Below are 19,825 nucleotides of genomic sequence, written 5' to 3'. Positions count from 1 at the left end.
GCAGACAAAGTTCAAGAAACTCAACAAAACACAGAACAATCATTTGAAACAGATGCAGACACAAAACAAGAAATTACAACAGTTGAAACTGTACTAACATGGGATATATACACACACATGACATTGGTGCATAGCCGCAATCATTAAACAAATTACGCAACACTATACTTGAGAAAGGCCCTGTGAGAATAGAAGGTCTCGAATATCCTAAAGACATTAGAGGTAGGAAATTCACAGAAAACAATTACTACAAAAGAGTTTCTAACAGTGAAATTGTCAACAGACAATGGCTTGTGTATTCTAAATGTAAAGATGCTGTATTTTTTTTCCCCAAGCAAGATTTTCAACAGTTGCAATTTTAACATAGCAACTGTGGGTATTAATGATTGGCAAAATCTTAGTCACACATTATCGCAACATGAAAAGGTACACCACCACATTGAAAGTATGCACAAATGGTGTGAGCTGATTGTCTGATTTTTTTTTAACCTTACAACGCTTGATGCCCAAAATCAAAGATTGCTGGAATCAGAGAAGCAGCATTGGTGTTGTGTTCTTGAACATCTATTATCTATTGTTGAATATCCATCGACAAACCATCTTGCTTTTAGAGGAAGCATTGACAAATTGTACTAGCCCAAGAATGGCAATTTTTTAGGCCTTGACAACTGCTGGGGATACTTGACACAGTGATGAATGAACATATTCGAAGAGTAACTGAAAACGAAGTACATGACCATTATTTGGGACCAAGAATTAAAAATGAACTGATCATGCTAATGAGTGGTAAAGTGAGAGACAAAATTGTTTCATTGCTTTCTCTGGCAAAATATTTTGTCGTAATTGATTACACTCCAGACATAAGTCATGAAGAACAGATGTTGTAAGTAGTGAGATTTGTTGACATTAGTGATTCAGCACAGATTCCAGTTAAGGAATCATTTATCATATTTTCAGAAGTTGAGGACACTACAGGTTTTAAACTTCAAGTTCTCCTTAATGAACTAAAATGAATGGGATTGTCCGTAATGAACATTAGAGGACAAGGCTATGATAATGGCGCCAATATGAGAGGATGCATTTCTGGCGTGCTAGCTAGATTGCTGGCGGAAAATCCACAAGCCTTTTTTATTCCATGTGCATGCCACAGCCTTAATTTGATTTTGTGTGATATGGCCAAATCTTCTGTAGAAGCTATTTATTTTTTTGGTTTGCTGCAACACATTTACGTGCTCTTTTCAGCTTCCACTCAACGATGGCAAATATTCAAAGCACATATCAGTGGTATTACCATTAATCCTCTATCTGAGACACGCTGGGAAAGCAGAGTAGAAAGTGTAAAAACATTGAGATATCAATCTGAGGAAGCTTACGAAGCCCTGGTTGCTATTTTGGAATGAGCCGGAGATCCAAAAGCTAAAGGTGAAGCACAGTCATTGGCCTCTGAAATATCCAGCTTCACATTTCTAACATCTGTCGTAATCTGGTATGACATTCTTGTTAAAATCTCAAGTGTAAGCAAAATAATGCAGAGTCCAACGATGCAGCTGGATTCAACATGTACCTTACTAAACAACACACAAGACTTTTTTAGTGAAATACAGAGAAAATGGATTCAAAGAAGCACAGGTTACAGCAAGAGAATTTGCAGACGCACTAGATGTAGAACCAAAATTTCCATGTCCGAACGTGACAAGAGTTTAGAGGAAAAAATGGCAAGCGGAATATAAAGGAGCAGATGAGCCCATAGAAGATCCAGAAAAAAAATTTGAGGTTGAATTTTTTAATGTTGTGATGGACAAAGCAATATCTACCGTTGATGAAAGGTTTAATACCTTACAAGCACACCATGAATAGTTTGGATTTTTGTATGACATAACTAAATTCAACTAAATAAGAAAGTGAGAGCAGCTACTGAGAAAGTCCAAGAACCTAGAGAGCCTCCTGAAGCAAGGTGATAGTTTTGATTTAAATGGACTAGAACTGTATGAAGAATTGAGTACATTGATGACAATGTTGCTACATGCAAAGTCGGTGATGGACATTGTACAGTTTATTCATACCAGCAAACTTGTTGACATGTATCCTAATGTGTACATCGCCACTTGTATTCTACTGACAATTCCTGTAACAGTAGCATCAAGAGAACAGAGTTTCTCAAAACTAAAGCTCATTAAAAAAAAAAAAAAAAAAACATCTCCGCTCTATAATGAATCAAGAACGCTTGACTGGTCTTTCTGTTCTTGCAATCGAACAAGACATCACTTTGTGTTTGTCATGCAATGACATTATTACTGATTTTGCAGCCAAAAGAAAAAAGCAAGAAAGATTGCTTTTAATTAAAAACAAACCTTTGTTTCAATATCTCTTCATATTAATTTCCAATAAAATGTTGACAAATTTAAAAAAATATTTTATTTGCATCATTCTGTCAATAAATCCATTTTTTTTCTATAGCGCTACTTCTTTAGTGCAAGTATAGTTCATCATCATTATAGTGTGCTTAATTTGTTTAAACTGTTTTTAATAAAGTGCATGAGGCAAGTTTTCCAATACTGTAAGCTTATGTTTGTGTTGCTAAGAGCAAGTCGGGCATAGGGGCACCAGTTTAATAATACTGCGCAGGGCCCCATAAATCCTAAGGGCGGCCCTGGCAGGGAGAAACAAACTTTTAAGTTTAGAACTCTGTATAAGCTTGAAAGCTTGTGTCTCTCACCAGTAGAAGTTGGTCCAATAAAAATATTACCACACCCACCTTGTCTCACAAATAGAATTGGCATTTTTCACTAGCTGTAATGATCATACCAACTATGTTTTCTTCATATTGGCTGTATATTTGAGGAAAACTCTAAAGCATGCCCAAATATCACAATAGTTACTTTAACACCTCCATCATAAATTATCTTCTCAAATAATCTGTCAAGGTTGTAGCACATCTGATGAATCACCTTCAGTTGAATTAAATGTAATTCCACCTCTCTGGACAAGTGGTGAGTGTTATGCATGTGGTGAGTGGATAGAAGTATTCTCTTCTTCTTATCAGTAAAATTGAAATGTAATGTCCTGTCCCATTTGGCTTTTATACTGACCAACTGAGGAGTTGGTTATGCCGGTATTAACATCACTAGTGATATCTTGCTGTTATTGCTGAAATTTTTGTCGCTGCATTTCTGCCAGAGGAGGGAGGCATTTTTAGTAAACTGTCAGGGCTTTATAGGATCATTACTAGTGAAAACTCCCAATGCTCTGAATCAATGCATGATTGGCAATCCTGACCATGCCCTAGTGCAGTGGTGGGCAACCTGCGGCCCACATGCAGCCCAACAGGGTAATCTGATTGCAGGCCACGCGACATTTTGCTGATATTGACAACCTGCAGGCATAGCCCCCTGCAGCTCCCAGTGGCCGCGGTTTGTCATTCCCAGCCCATGGGAGCTGTGGGAAGCAGCGGGCCATGCTGGCCTCCCAAAAATTCGACCTCCCAAAAATGTGAATAGTAGTCCACTGTAATCAAGTGCTACTTTTCATAAGTCTGCTCTCACCTTTTCCTGTGGTTTTGTGTGCAGCTCATATGGCATCTGTCAGGAATCAGGGCCTGAAGAGAGCTACTCTCCAGGCTGCCTCATCTGTACAGCTGGCCTGCAGGAGGCTGCCTGAATAGCCACACCACCTGACTGGCAGCAGAGGCCAACAGGCCTGCTCTTAAGCCAGCAGCAGCAGCAGCTCGCCAGCTTCTCATTGCTCATACCCACCACTGGGCCTGCTCCTGCACCACTTTATTTCTGCCTTGCACCCAGCCTTGCCTCTGTCCTACTCTGAACACATCCTTGCCCGATACCTGCTTGTTCCAGTCCCTGCCCTCTAGCTCAACCCTCAGCTCTGGCATCCAGTGCCTGCCTTCCAGTCTGACTCTGGGCTTTGGCTCCTGATTTCTGACTGCAGCTCTGACCCTAGCCTCTAGGTCAGACACCCACCTGACCACTAGTCTAGCCCGCCCATTTCCCAGTCCGCTGACAGTCTTTTTTACTGGCTGTTAACAAAAGACCGGTAGATATCTAACCCTTCTATCAAGGAGCAGAGTCATCATTCCCAGCCCGTAAACATATTCTTGAGCCCATCTAAGACAGCTGTCAATGCCCAGGTGTGAAGCATGCACTTAGCTTTTGTCTTCTGGTCATCTGGCGCTTTTGACTGCCTCTATTTGGATGTCCTTTTCCATAGCTTCTGATTTCTACCAGCTTCACTTTTGAACTTGGGAGATTGAATCCAAGAACATGCTTCACTATATCCTGATCCCCTTTCCCCAACTTGCTGATGCTGGGTTTATATGCCCTATTCAGGGTGTCAGCTAACACCAATAATCATCCTGGACAATATCTGATCTCCACCTGATAGCACTGGAGGTGCATCAGCATGCACTGCAATCCCTTTGGAGCCCTAAGAAGGGGCTTTGTCATGATTGTCTCTACAGGTTTGTGGTCTGATTGCACTATTGCTGGGTGGCCATAGGTGTACTGATGGAATCACTCCTCCCCAAATACCACAGCCAGAAAATCTTTTTCTATGTGGGAGTACCCCTGTTCAGTCTCTGATATGGCTCTGCTAGTAAAAGCAACTGGCTGCTTTTGCAAAAGAGAGCTACATCCAGTCCTTTCTCAGATATATCACACTGGAGCATCAGTGGTTTTCCTTCAGGACAGGGGCATCCAGTATAATTTATTTCAGCCTGTCAAATGCTTACTGTTGGGACCCTGCCGAGTCCCACTCAACATCCTGCCTTGTGAGCGGACATATGGGTTCTGCTACTGTAGCCAGGTGTGCACAGAACTTGTACTGATAATTTATCATTCCTATGAAGTGCTTTGACATCCACTGAAGCTTGCAAGTCTGACTTCCTTGATCTTGTTGGGATCTGCTTCCAGTCCCTCTGCTGTGAGCAGATGTCCAGTGTATGCCACCTAATGCTGTCTGAGTCACACTTTTTCTGGGCTGAGTTTTATGTTCTTGTCCTTGCATCTGTATAGAAAAGCTTGTAGTTTTCTGTCATAGTCTTGTTCAGCTTCTGTGTCATTGTTCCCCTTCACCTAAAAGAAGGATATCATCTGCAATTATTTTCACCCCAGTCCTTTGAGCTTATGCCAGTCAGCATTAGCAGCCATCTGTAGTAATCAAATGGTGTTGGAAAGGTTGTCAGCATGCTGGACTCTTTTTATCCAGGCTTATGTGCCAAAACCCATTCCTTACATCACAGACCCTAAATATTCTGCCTGTGGCAGCTTCTGGAAAGATGTAATCAACTGTGGTTAATGTCATCTTTTCAATACCCAGTGCAGTGGCTTTGGCTCTATGCAGATGTGTAATTTGCCTGAAGACCTCTTTACCACCATCATGCTGTTTACCCAGGCTGTACTGGTCTCTACATGTGCTATGATACCCCTGCTCTGCAGACTTTTGAGCTCCTGTCTTGGAGCCAATGGAATTTTCCTTTATGGTAAGCACACAGATTCCACTATGGGGTCTACTTCCAGCCACTGCTTTCCTCTGAGGCACTCCTCATCTTTGAAAACATTCCTATAGGTTTTAAATTTTTCTTCATTGTCCATGGGACTCCCTCTTTTGCTTCTTGCACTATAATATTCTGATGCTGATAAGACCCGTGGCTTGTATGGCTATGGTCCCCAAGAGGAACTTGTGATGCTTACCATCCACCACCACAAACTTCAGTTGGCACCGTCTTATTTTCTGGCTTACTTACTATGAAGTCCCATTTTCCTATGGGCTGTACATTATTAGAATGAACCTGCTCTTTTTAATGGTTATGTTCGAGTCCAATTTACCCTGAGGAATCACATTGCAGGAGGCCCTGCTGTCCAGCTCAAATCCCACAGGGTGTTTCCCTGTTAACATTGTTGCATGGAGGTTGGTATTGTCCTTTGTTGCTTTTCTGTCCAGCCTGAACCTGAAGTGCTCTCAGACTGAAGGAGAGAATCATTTTGTTATCACCGTTGTCTAATGTGCCCCTTCTACCCCTATAATTCTGACTGAATCTTTCTGGAACCTTCCTCTGCTCTTGCACACACTATTAAAATTGTTCAACTTCCCACATTCCTTGCAATGCTGTTCCAGTGCAGGCTACTTCTTGTTTACCTGCTCATGCTGTCTCACATAGTAAATGCATCTCACTATGGGTATAAAAGCCTGGCCAGCTGCACTCCTTTGGTACTGTCTAACTGCATGTGCTTCTGGGGGTGTTATGCTTCCTGGGGCATTCATTATTTCTTTTGAGGTTTCTGCTGCATAATCCATTGTCTAAGCATTTGTCTAATGTGAGTTCACATTTCCAGAGCAGTTGCTCCAGCAGGTGGTGATCCCAAGTGCTGGAAACCATCCTGTCCCTAATTAGGGAGTCTGTCAAGTCCCCAAAATTGCCTGTAGCAGCCAACGTCCATAAGGCAGTAACACAGGGTTCTATCTCCTCCCCTTCAGATCGGCCTCTAGTGACAAAATTCCATGTTCTTCCACAGTTTTGTTCTGCTTTGGGAAGCAATAGTTCCCCAATCTCCTAGGCCTGCTGTGAGGCTTGAGGTAGTGCTGCAAACCTCTTTTCCTTGTTCCTCATAAGGTAAAATAACAGTTTTACTTTCCTGCTGTTGTCCTTCTGCACGGCCAGGTCTGTGAATGCCTCAAACTCCTCCATGCACCATGTCCATCACTGGGCTAGGTTTGTGTCTGCAAACTCCAGGGGGCTTCAGACTCAGTTCCATGGCTCATGCTGCCAGCTGTTGCACTGCAGAGAACTCACAGCTCAGATGGTCCCACCATGTTTCATTTGCAGTGAGTGAAGGTCAATGCAGGTTAAGTCGAACAAGTGGAACTTTATGACACCCTGTGCAGTGCTCTCAATAACAGTCCCTCCAGGGAACATGGGCCCTCTAACTCCAGTTCCACTGATCATGATACAGCGTAGGCAGGTCTTAAGCATTTTTCCAGAGTGTCATGTCTTTCCAAGAATGTCTTGACAGTGGTGACAGCTGAAGGAGAGGACCTGATATATTTATATGAGAACCTTCTATAGTTATTTCCAATGATGATCTCTGAATATACTATAATTTTCTCAGATCTGAACAAATGGCACACAAAACAATATGCTGCTGATTTGATTGTGCTGCCATTAATATTAATGGGAATTCTGCCACTGACTTCAATGAAACAAAATTGAGGCCTGTAATGTCCAAATTTCCTATCCTAAGAGTGCATTCCTCTTGCTATGGATGGCTCCAATGAATGGGTTTATCGATTCTTCCCCCATAACTGCACACTTACACAGGTGCTAGGAGAATCAGGCCTTACTGACTTTCTAATATCTGGGTATTGCAATTCACCTGTCCAAAGAGCTATTTACAGCATAGTCTGGGCTTAGTTTTAGTTTCCCCAGAGGAATGCACATACAAAAGACCTGCTCCAAAGCCGATCAGTGTCAATGGGAGTATTTCAATGAACTTCACTGGCCTTTGGATGAGCCCCATAGTGCTCTTTATTGTTTGCATTTATTTGAAATACTGTCCATGAAAGGAAATACTGCAAATCTAAGATGTGAAAACTTTATTATACTCTTATCTGTATAAGTAAATGACTAACCCTATATAAATAACATGCCAACTACATACATATTCCTATTGAAATTCTGGAAGTTCAAAAGCAAATTTCCTTTGCTGGGATATTTACGTGCATATTTTCTTCTCTGTTAATTAACTGTGTGCTTAGTAATGTGTCTTCACAGAGAAGATAAAAGTCAGCAGAATATATATGCCCTTGTTGCAATTAAAGTAAATTATCACTTCATCTGACCAGTTCTATAAAATCATTTTTCTACATTTTTCCTATTCTCCCACCCTGTTTTTACCATCCGTTTTCTTTTTCTTCTCTTTTCCTTGTCTGAATTGCTTCCATCCCATTTTGCCTCTCTCTTCCTTCCTTCCATTCCCTCATCAGCAAACACACTCATCCTTACTCTTCTCCCACAATTTGTCCCCTCAAGCCCCACAGCACTACTTTGAGAATAGCACATTTCCCTCACCTGGAACTTGTGCCCTTCTTAGGAGCAGAGACTGGGTGTTTGAAAGAAGGCATGGCCTCAGTGGGAGCTGGTCTAGTTGATGAAAACACAGAGAGCACCAGGAGTTCTTGTAAGAAGATTTGCATAATGAGGTGGCCAGTCCCAGCTACTTCTCCCAGTGCTAAAATTGTGGGAGCTTAGAAAGTTTCTCTAGATAATCAGGTGAAGTAGTGAATTGGCAGGTGTCACCTGCCACATGAAGGTGAACTGAGAGCCCTAGAATATTTATGGTACAAGAGATTGCACACAGCTTGTTTAATAATATCAAGAGAGGTTGAGATATTCTCACTAGCTATTTGCCTCAAGCATTAAGTGTAACTTGGAGAAGCACTGTCACAATCAACCTAAGAGCATCAAGTGCTTGTTGTTGTTCCTTGTGCTCCAATGAATAAAATATGACACCTAAAGTACTGTTGCTTTATGCAATGTCATTCATTCAGTTTCTGCAAGAAATAAGGCACATCCTTCCAGAGAAGGCTACTATCTGGTGGAAACTGATATACAGCAAATAATGCTATCAGGCTTAAGCAACAAAAATGGATAGATCTCTAAGAGCCTTGAAGGAAGCTTTAGACAAGTACCTGACAAAGTGTCCAGCAGGGAAGATCTGGATACAAACAGCAATAAAATCTCTTTTTCAATTATATTTGTTCACATTTCTAATTTAGTGTTCATTAAAAGAAACCAGATTGATAGCAGTTGAAAATGAAGCTATTTGTTTATCTATAGCACAATTACAGCATAGGCTGTAGAAGTTCAAGTTACCCATGCTACCCATCTAATGCACCTTCAGCTTGTTCAGGAGACATACCCTTTAGGAAGAAGAGGCTAATTCACTCTTCGTACTGATTTAGTCTTTCTTCCGAGTCTTCCAATAAGGATGTTCATTAGTCCCACTGGTGACAGTAATTATTATTCTGTGGACACTGCACACAAGTAAATATTTCACTTCAAAAAGATGTAAATAGAAAATTAAATTATCCTTTGAAGAGGAGTTGTGCCAAATCTGGAAATTAAATATGAAATAGAAGGATTTTAGTCTTAATAGCACATAAAAACATAAGAGTGGTCTTGTGGGGTCAGACTAATGGTCCATCTAGCCCAGTATCCGGTCTTCCAACAGTGGGCAGTGCCAGGTGTTTCACAGGGAATGAACAGAACTGAGCAATTGAGTGATCCATCTTCTGGCATACAGTCCCATCTTCTGGCAATCATAGTTTATGGGACACCCAGAGCATGGGATTGCATCCTTGACCATCTTGGCTAACAACCATTGATGGGCCTATCCTACATGAACTTATCTTATTCCTTTTTGAATGCAGTTATACTTTTGGTCTTCACAACATCCCCTGGCAATGAGTTCCACAGATTGAATGTGCATTGTTTGAAGAAGCACTGCCTTATGTTTGTTTTAAACCTATTGCCTATTCATTTCATTGGGTGACCCCTGGTTCTTGTGTTATGTGAAGGGTAAATAACACTTCCTTATTCACTTTCGACACACCATTCATGATTCTATAGACCTCTATCATATTCCCCACCACCACATCAGTAGTCTCTTTTCTAAGCTGAACAGCCCAGTCTTTTTAATCTCTCCTCCTAGGGAAGCTGTTCCATACCCCTAATCATTTCTGTTGCCCTTCTCCATACCTTTTCCAATTCTAATATCTTTTTGGGATAGGGTGACCAGAACTACATGTAGTACTTAAGTGTGGGAGTAATATGGATTTAAATAGTGGCATTGTGATATTTTCTGTCTGACATTACTATCCTTTTCCTAATGGTTCCCAACATTCTGTTAAATTTTTTGACTGCCACTGCTGCACATGGAGGAGATACTTTGAAAGAGCTATCCACAATGATCCAAGATCTCTTTCTTGAGTGGTAACAGCTAATTTAGACCCCATCATTTTGGATGTATAGTTGGGATTATGTTTTCCAATGTGCATTACTTTGTATTTATCAACATTTAATTTCATCTGCCATTTTGTTTGTTGCCAGTCACTCAGTTTTATAAGATCCCTTTGTAACACTTCACAGATAGCTTTGGACTTAACTAACCTGAGTAATTTTGTATCATCTGTGGATTTTGCCACCTCACTGTTTATCCTTTTTCCAGATCATTTATGAATATGTTGAACCACACCGTTTCCAGAAGAGATCCTTGAGAACCCTACTATTTATCTCCTAGCATTCTGAAAACTGACCATTTATTCCTACCCTTTGTTTTCTCTCTTTTAACTAATTACTGATCAATGAGAAGACCTTCCCTCTCATCCCATGATTTCCTACTTTGCTTAAGAGCCTTTGGTGAGGGACTTTGTCAAAAGCTTTCTGAAAGTCCAAGTACACTATATCCACTAGACCGCCCTTGTCCACATGCTTGTTGATGCCTTCAAAGAATTCTAATAGATTTGGTGAGGCATGATTTCCCTTTACAAAAGCCATGTTGACTCTTCCCCAACATATTGTGTTCATCTGTGAGTCTAATAATTCTGTTCTTTACTATAGTTTCACCAATTTGCCTGTCATAAAGTTAGGCTTACTGGCCCATAATTACCAGGATTGCCTCTGGAGCCTTTTTTTAAAATTGGCATTACGTTAGCTATCCTCCAGTCATCTGGTACAGAGACTGATTTAAGTGATAGGTTATATACCACAATTAGTAAATCTGCAATTTCATATTTGAGTTCCTTCAGAACTCTTGCGTGAATACCATCTGGTCCTAGTGACTTATTACTATTTAATTATCAGTTTGTTCCAAAACCTCCTCTATTGATACCTCAATCTGGGACAGTTCCTCAGATTTGTCACCCAAAAAATGGCTCAGATGTGGGAATCTCCTTCACATCCTCTGCAGCGAAGACCAATGCAAAGAATTCATTTAGTTTTTCTGCAATGACCTAGTTTTCCATGAGTGCTCCGTTAGCGCCTTGATCATCCAGTAGCCTACTGATAGTTTGGCAGGCTTCCTGCTTCTGGTATACTTTAAAAGAAATTGCTGTTAGTTTATTTTTTTTTGCTAGTTGCTCTTCAAGTTTGTTTATTTTGATTTTTTTGCCCAGCCTAATTATACTTTTACACTTGACTTGCCAGAGTTTATATGCTTCTTTCTATTTTCCTCAGTGGGATTTGACTTCCAATTTTTAAAAGATGTCTTTATCTCTAACTACCTCCTTTACTCTGCTGTTTAACCCTGGTGGGCTATTTTTTTTAATTTGTTTTTTATTTGCGGTATACATATAGTTTGAGCCTCCATCATGGTGTTTTTAAAAAAGTTTCCATGTAGCTTGCATGCATTTCACTTGTGTCTTCCTTTTAATTTCTGCTTAACTAGCCTCCTCACTTTTGTGTAGTTCCCCTTTTAAGTTAAATGCTAATGCAGTACTGCGTACACTTCAGTACAATCTTAACTCTGGAGCTGCTACTGACCTCTGTATAATAATCCTACTGTAATTCCACATAATGCATCTCACTACACCTGTACCCCGATACAACGCTGTCCTCAGGAGCCAAAAAAAATCTTACCACTTTATAGGTGAAACCGCGTTATATCGAACTTGCTTTGATCCGCCGGAGTGCGCAGCTCCGCCCCCCTGGAGCGCTGCTTTACCACGTTATATCCAAATTCCTGTTATATCGGGTCGCGTTATATCGGGTTAGAGGTGTATTTTAAAGGGATTTGTGCCTATAGTCTTCTGATAACTCTAAAGACATGACATACATCTCATCTTGAGTAATTTGAGACTGATGTCTGTAAATTCACTAGGCATCACCCATCAAAGTGTCCATTTTCTAAACTGAATCTTGGAGAAGCAGTTCAGTATTCCCTAGTTCATCCAGGAACTGAAAAGCATTTCAAATACCTGCTTCCTAACTTGTGTTTTGCACCAAGCTAACAGTGGCATAGCACGGCATATTTAGCATGTCAAAGCTAAGAGTAAAACACATATTTTTCATATAGATACAGATAAAGCTAGAGGTGGTGAACAATAAAACAAAATATTAATTAATGTATTTAAAATATATTGCAAATTTTGTCCAATGTATTATTCACCCAACTCTTGGCAATAGTAACCAAGACTTAATTAATGCCATAGCTCAGGAATGACATGCTGCTTGTTTATGCTGTTGTACATGACTAATCTGGAAAACATTTGTTGGACTGTGTCACACAGAACAAAATGTATGTTTCCAGAGTGACTATTAGTGATTAATTATCCAAGGTATGGTGCAAATAGCCAGCCTTGCCAAATCTCTGCTGTAGCTTCTATTAAGTATAATTGCATTCATTGATTAATAATCCAAATTCAGAGGATAGTCCTAGGTTCCAACAACAAATTTTTGCCCCATTTCTAAAATGTGTGATGTGCCTGTGCATCTATCACCTTCATTGATGAAGACAGGATTGCAGGTAGAACAGTGGTCTATGGTATTAGTGCACTAGCAGCTGAAATGCAGAGGTTGGAAGGGCAAGCCTCATGTGGTATGAACAGTATTGTTTAATGGAGTGTGGGGGTAAGAGTGCAAAAGTAAGAGTACCACTATTGCAGCATCAGTCCCCCTTCCTTTGGCCCTATGGAAGCCTCTGCATGAAGGTTCCATGAGGTCTGGGATGTGCAGCAATGCCTACCTCTCAGAACTGTAGAACTTTAGTGAGCAAGTTAATGCTCACTGTCAGCAGTAACTTACCTATTGACCCGGTCTGCGATATGAACCCCCTGTGAATGGGAGTTTTGGGGGCAGTGGCTAGAGAACAAGCCTATGGCAGCATAGCTCTCATAGTGCTTAACTTCTGCTCCTTTGTATCCAGTGACCTCCTATCAACTATGTGAAATGATCCCAGTTTCACCCTTTGACTGGATACACAAACTTTTGGCTGTTCTTCCTGTCAGGATATTTGTATGTTCCTCTGTTGCCAAGTAGTGAGTCACAGCACAAGTCACTGAACCAAGTCACCTTGCACCAGGGTTTGACTATAGCCAAAGTCCCCCAGATCCCTTGGTCACATTAACTCATAGTGGAACTGTAAACTTAGGAGGGAAAGAAGAAACATGCTCTTGGGTCTCATTTGATGTCCACCAGGAGGTGCTGTAATTACACTCATGTCAGGACAAGCCCTGTACATTTGTCCCTTTGTCTCACAATGGAAGCATATGGTTCTCTCTAGTGTGTTGTGGCTCCCTGAACTAGACCATGGAGATTGAACTATGTCACATCCATGATTGGTCTTCTATCTTCAGAAGGAAAATGGCTGGTATCATTCTGCTGCAGTCTGTTTGGGGAAAATGGAGAAATGTCTCTCTCAAAGTTTTCCCACCAATTCTTCTCCAGAGTGCATTGAGGTGCACTGGTCCTGTACACTCTCTCTGTACCAGCGACCCAAAAAAGCATAACCTTCTGCAAAGGGGGTTTATTTGGCCAATGACTCTATCCAGTGTCTGTATGCCCATTCTCTTCCCAATGAGGGAAAAATCTGCAGCAACCATTCCAAGACAACCAGTTCTGCCATGTGCAACACCAAGTGGATTTCTGATTTTAGCCACCTCCAACAAAAGTCCTTGAGTGCTAGTGTCCCAAGGCATACCTCTCAGCACAGAATCATTTGTTTCCAGAAGATCCATGATGACTGCCTTTACATACTAGTAATCCACAACCATAAGGTTCTGTCAGCCACTTGTGCTTATCCTCATAATACTGGTCCCAGCTGAATAGTTCACTGGTCCAGGGGCCAGGTCCATCAATACAGTAGGCATATACATTATGAGAAATCTCCAGGAAGACCTCTGAGACACTTCTGGGTACTGTGTTGGTTAAAAGGAGGCCCAGTTGCAATGTGCCCAAATTCAAGTTTTTCCGTATCTGTAGTGGATTTGGCTCCTGTCCTCTTGACTAGGTTTCCAAATTGTAGTTGCTGGGTGGATATCAAATCAATCATTTTTTTATTGATGTTGCTGCAGCTACTGCTGACGACGATACGTGTCTATTGTCTGAGATAATGGCCATTTCCACTCTGGGCCATTTGCATGCAGTGTTAGCTACACTGGATCCACAGAACCATAGATCCTGTCCCAACCCAAGTCTGTAGACTAACCCAAATATCTCCACCCCCACTCTGTGGACTAACCTTTACCATCAGCCTCTGTGGGGACAGTGTGGAGATCCCTGATATAGTCTGGAAGGGAGCAGAGGGTCCCCTATATAGTTGCTCCAACCATGCTCTCTATCATCAGTTGAACCTTACCATAAGAAGCCTTGCATGGACCTTTATACATGCCTGATTTTCATCTATAATACAAAGAAAAATATCTAGAACCTAGAAGAACCATGGACCATAGTGGGATACTGAATTTTAGTCAGCACTCCATATTGAAATAAATGGCACAACTGGGCCCCATAATTTTTCACCACTACTTATTCTGCACTAGAAAAAAATTAAATTTTAGGAAGATTTATTTCTAGTACTTCTGAATTTTTTGAATTATTTGCTACAATGTCCATAAGAAAGAAGGTACATTTAGAGCCAAGAAATGATATTCCTGGCATTTGTCACACTCCTGAAATACATGCTTCTAGCAGTCAAACCCACTCCATGCCTTGGTGTGAAAGTAATTAAAAGCAATGACAAAACAAAAAGTGGGTGTGAAGACCAAAAACAGCACAGAACAAACAATATGTAATTATATGATGTTCTTTGGCAGGCTATTATTAGTAAATAGTGAAGTTAACTAAAAACTAGATCAGAGTTAGGTAACACAGTAAATTAGTTATTCCCCTCTGGACACATTCATTAAATGATCATCTAGGGCTCAGGCTGTCAAAGGTGTTTTGGGTGCAAGTAGCCTCAACTCCCATCAACTTTAATGAGTGCTCAGGATGCGATGTGGTCCAGGATACTAGTCTAAGTCAAGATATCTGGGCTCTAGTCCTGGTTCTGCCACTGACCTGCTAGACCACCTTAGGAAAGTCATTTCCCCTGTCATCCTTTGTCTGTCTTGACTATTTCGATTATAAATTCTTCAGGACAGGGATCCTTACTGTGTTTGTGCAGGGTCTAGCAATGGGGTCTCCAACTCAGCCTCTTGATGCTACCATAATACAAATACTTGTGAGCTGAAATTGCTCAGTACTTTGAATGATCAATCCTCAGGGAACCAATCCTACATATTGAAGTTAATGGGAGTTTCAACATTCACTTCAATGGCAACAGGACTGAACCATTTTGTCACAAGTACATAGAAGTTTGTGGGGGTTCATTTTTAATCTCTAGAACTGATGTGCATTGACAGAGCTTGAGGAGAAGTGCGCATGATACCTGTCTGTATTATACATGGTTGAAACAAATACTACAGTTTGGCTCCTCACTTTCTTGAAAATCTAATACATAGACATGATTTTTTTTAAATGAAACCCAGAATCTTCTTTCATATCCAGTGAATATTCAGGAAAATCTAAACCATCTCAAACTTTCACTTCCTCTAATTTTGTGCATTGCTGATGGGGTCTCTCTCTCTTTTTTTTTTTTGTTATAGTTATTATATAAAGGTGGTCTATCCATCAATATACAAATCTTGCTTCTGATACATGGAACATTACAGACATTGAGACTATAACACAAATTTAGCAGAGTGGGAACAGTAGACTAGGTCTTAAGTGAAAGGTTTTATTTGTTTTGTGCTGGTAGAAAATTTGAAGGAAATTTCAACAATAAATTTTGTAGACTATTTCTCTCTTTTTTCATCGAATTCTCAACCTTATCAAAACTGACCAGCTCTAATCATCAGTAAATGTCTTAAAAAAAAAAAAAAACAGAATCCATCAAATCATAGTTTCAAAGAGTTTAATCAGCTAATTTTGATTATCATCTGGCAAATAAATTAACCATTAACAGTTCAAACCTGCCAGGTTCTGAGCCTTTCTTGAAGGTGTTAGGGCCCGCATCATTAAAGCCACCCTGTAGAACTGGAGCCTAATAAAGCTCTAAATTTTCAACCAATTCTAAAGATAGTCTAATATTAATAAATAATTTCTTAATTGTATTTTGCATAACTTTTTTCATTAGTTTACTCTATTAAAAAATATGGGGCAAAACCAAATTGCTATAACTTATTTATGATGAACTCTGACAAAAAAGTTTCAACAGAGAATTCTGATTTACATTATATGACAAGAGATTTAAAGTCTGAGCAGTCTATTCTTTTTAAAAACATAATGCTACTTATTGAATATGGAATACTTCTTTATATTTATTAAGCATAGCCCAGTATGCAATAGCAAGTCTATGGAGAGCTGTAAATTCTGTCACTAATCTAATTTAGACTTTGTCGTGTCAATTTCAACTCAAAGCTAGCTGGCACTCAGCCATAAATGATGATAAAAATCAAGGGTGAAATCCTGCCTCTATTGGAGTTAATCGGAGTTTTACCGTTGATTTCAATGGGACCAAGATTTAAACCCAAATATCTTAAGCAGAGCTTTTTCCATGAAGCTACTATTTAAAAAATAAGTCAAGGAACTGAAGTGTCAGGTTTCGGTTTATCTAGAATAATTTGCTATCAACCAGCATGACAGTAACTGTACATATCACAAAGATAACTTACTGGAGGTCACCTACTTCTAAAGGTTGTCAGATATCTGAAGAGATTCAAATGAAACATTAGCTTTCATGCATTTAATTTACCTTCTTGGCAAATACGTCTAGAATTCTGAATAGTAAATTGAAGTATTCCTTCAGCTAACCATTACCTACAATGTGGGTTGTTAGTAAAAGAGAAATCTTAAGCTGTTCAGCATGGATACTCTCTCAATAGTAGAACAATACAAGATCCTTCCAGTTGGGCAAATGAAAAGATTCTACAACACATTACCTGTCTTAATAGTAGAGCAAGAAGCATGATTTAATCAAATATCTGAAGAAAAATTAATTAATTTGGATAAACTGAATTGTCAAACACACCCTCAATGAATCTCATTCAGCTCCTCTTACTATATAATCACAGGGGAAATGGATATTTTTGGAGACAATACCATACACTATATGCTAATAGCTGGGAGTGATTACCAAAATATTGGCAACAAGGAGTTTATTATAAAGATATTTAAAATAATATGTCTCAGTATGTATCTGTCTGTGCTCCCCCCTCAATTATTTTTGCATTCATCCTTTGAATTAAAACTACAATTATGTAACTGAAATAAAGGAAAATAGTAAAGTGCTATAATATTCTCACTATTAATAAAAGGTTTAAAAAACCCCACCTAATCTTGTCAAGAAGTCTGCTGAAACACCACCAGGAAGAAAGAAATGTAACAATTCAAAGACCAGATCAAAAGGTACTCAGATTGCATTCGGGCATGTAAAGTAATAGGCACACAAGAAATTAATTTCTCATCAAAGATGCCAATATGGAAATAATATTTTGTAGGGCTCCGAATATCTCAGTGTATATTTGTAGCTTTTAAGTGCTATAGAAAATACTGATATCAGTTCGGCAGCTGGAAAATAGCATGGAAATATCCTCAGACAGGAATTTGAATAATTAAGTAATGACTCAGGTGTCAGTTAAATGCCCCGTGTTTCAGAGATGGATAATTGCTACTGTCTATAATTTATCTTGCATTTGAAATGATCAGCCAGTCAGTGTAAAGGCTAAATTAAAACTGGAATTCAATATTCCTCTTCTCCCTACCCCAAGTTATTAGCACTTCTGCATCCAGCTAACACCACCTCTGCTTTACACTGATAATCACTTAATTGTCTTCGACAGCATTTCAAATGGCTTCTTATTTGAAACATTAAATCCAACCGCAGACTGTCAAACACGCTGCAATGTTCAGATTTTACAGTCCAACTCTGTATGGTCACTAGCTTGCACGACATTCATATTAACCACCTAACATTACTCAGACTGTCTCAAGGTCTTGTCAAAACGACAACTCCTTAGGCGTGGATCAGCGCAGCCGAGCCATCCCCGGCACGCTTAGAAATTCATCCCAAAAGTTACAGGGTGCATGGGGAGGCGCGGGACTGTTCATCTATGCAAGCCCCCGGGCCGGGAAGAGGGGAGTGGGCGAGGGTGTTCACCAGAGGATCCCCCTTTCTGTGCTGAAGGGCTGTTGCTTGCCTGCCAGCCTGTGATAACTAATCTGCAGCAGAGCGTGTGGGGCGGACCAAACCTTGCACACTTGCAGCTATCCTGTAACTGACTATGGAGACTCTGGATCGCGTTTAAAGCCAAGCAGCCAGCCTGCCCGCCCAGTGTCTTTCTCTGGGCTGAACACACACGGTCTCTCTCTGCAGCTATAGTTTCTCGGTTAGATGTTTTATTTAGAAAGACCCCCACACACTGCATAGGTGCCAGAACTAGGGGTGCAGGGTCGGGTGACCAGATGTCCCGATTTTATAGGGACGGTCCTGATAGTTGGGGCCTTTTCTTATATTGGCGCCTATTACCCCCTACCTGTCCCGATTTTCCACACTTCTATCTGGTCACACCCACACACCCCCTGGCTTGAAGTGGTTTCCATGGGGTTTACAGTCTGGTACAATGGCTCTCAGCATCGCCACTACATACATTGTCCAGGCGCCCCTGCCCCCCTGTACTGTACACAGACACTACCCTCCCCTGCAGCCCTCTCCCCGCAGCAGGACCATATCACGAGGCACCGCGATCGGAGAGAAACAAAGTTCCCGGGACTTACAGTCTCATTCCTCTGAAGCGCTGGAGCCGCGCGTCCCCTCCGCGGCGGGTGCGTGCCGAGCCCCGCGAGCTCCTTCAGTCCTCAGAGGCAGAGGAGCGGGGGGTCATTGCCCGGCGCGGGCCCTTAGATCCCAGGCACAGGGAGAGCCCCAGCTGCAGCCGCCGCCTCCAGCCGCTCCTCAGCTCGGCATGTTCCCGCGGCGAGCCCTGCGAGAGGCGCAGACCCGATCCGAGGGGCTCAGACGAGGCATAGACGGGGACTTGCAGGGGCAGGGGCAGCGGCAGCATGCCCGGAGACACGCATGAGGGGCTGCGCCTGGGAACCTAGCGGCCGCCCTCCCTTCGGATCCGGCGCCTCTGCCTACCACCGCCCCCTGCTGCTGCAGCGCCCTGCCCCCGGCTCCTGCCCGCCGCCTCCCGCCTGCTGGCCACCGGGGCTCGGCAGCGCGTGCGAGCGGGAGGTGGCCGAGGGGATGGTAGGCGGCGGAGGGGCAGCCTCTGCTGGCTCCGCTCCGAGCTGGTCCCCGCCGGGGAAGAAGACAGGACCGGCTCAGCCCCGGCTTTAAAGGGGCCGCGCTCTGAGCGGCGGTGCAGCGCGGCGGGATGGAGCAGGAGCGGAGCGACCCGCGTCACGTAGGGGGTGGGGGCTCGGCGGCAGAGGGGCGGGCGCGGGGAACCGCATCAGCCCCGGGACCGGGTGCGAGCCAAGCCCCGGCTCTGGGTGTGCAGCTGGGGCTGGGTTTCCGCGGTGGCCCCAGGGCTGGCTCCAGGGTTTTGGCCGCCCCAAGTAGCCAAACAAACAAACAAAACCAAAAAACAAAACAAACCAAAAAAAGGTGCGATGGCAGTCGCGATCTGTAGCCGCAATTCGCAATTCGGTGGAAGGTCCTTCGCTCTGAGCAGGAGTGATGGACCGTCTGCCTAATTGCCCCGGAACAGCTGGACGTGCCCCCCCTCTCTGGAGTGGCCGCCCCAAGCACTTGCTTGGTAAGCTGGTGCCTGGAGCCAG

The 19,825-nt window shown here is 42.0% G+C and overlaps 1 protein-coding gene across 2 annotated transcripts in view; it reads right to left on the bottom strand.

The window, feature by feature from the left end:
• CALCR (calcitonin receptor) overlaps positions 1 to 19,361 on the bottom strand; it is a 252,687-nt gene extending 233,326 nt beyond the window's left edge. For both annotated transcript variants that reach the window (XM_054021165.1, XM_054021166.1), the window contains exon 1: positions 18,818 to 19,361. Coding sequence is in view for 1 of the 2 variants with exons in the window: in XM_054021166.1 (XP_053877141.1) it covers positions 18,818 to 18,825 (8 nt within the window). In the remaining variant the exon portion in view is untranslated. The remainder of the gene's footprint in view (positions 1 to 18,817) is intronic.
• Between the last annotated feature and the right edge of the window lie 464 nt (positions 19,362 to 19,825).

The sequence above is a fragment of the Malaclemys terrapin genome, chromosome 2, assembly GCF_027887155.1.
Source record: "Malaclemys terrapin pileata isolate rMalTer1 chromosome 2, rMalTer1.hap1, whole genome shotgun sequence".
Taxonomy (NCBI): domain Eukaryota; kingdom Metazoa; phylum Chordata; order Testudines; family Emydidae; genus Malaclemys; species Malaclemys terrapin.
This window is presented reverse-complemented; position numbering and strand designations above follow the sequence as displayed.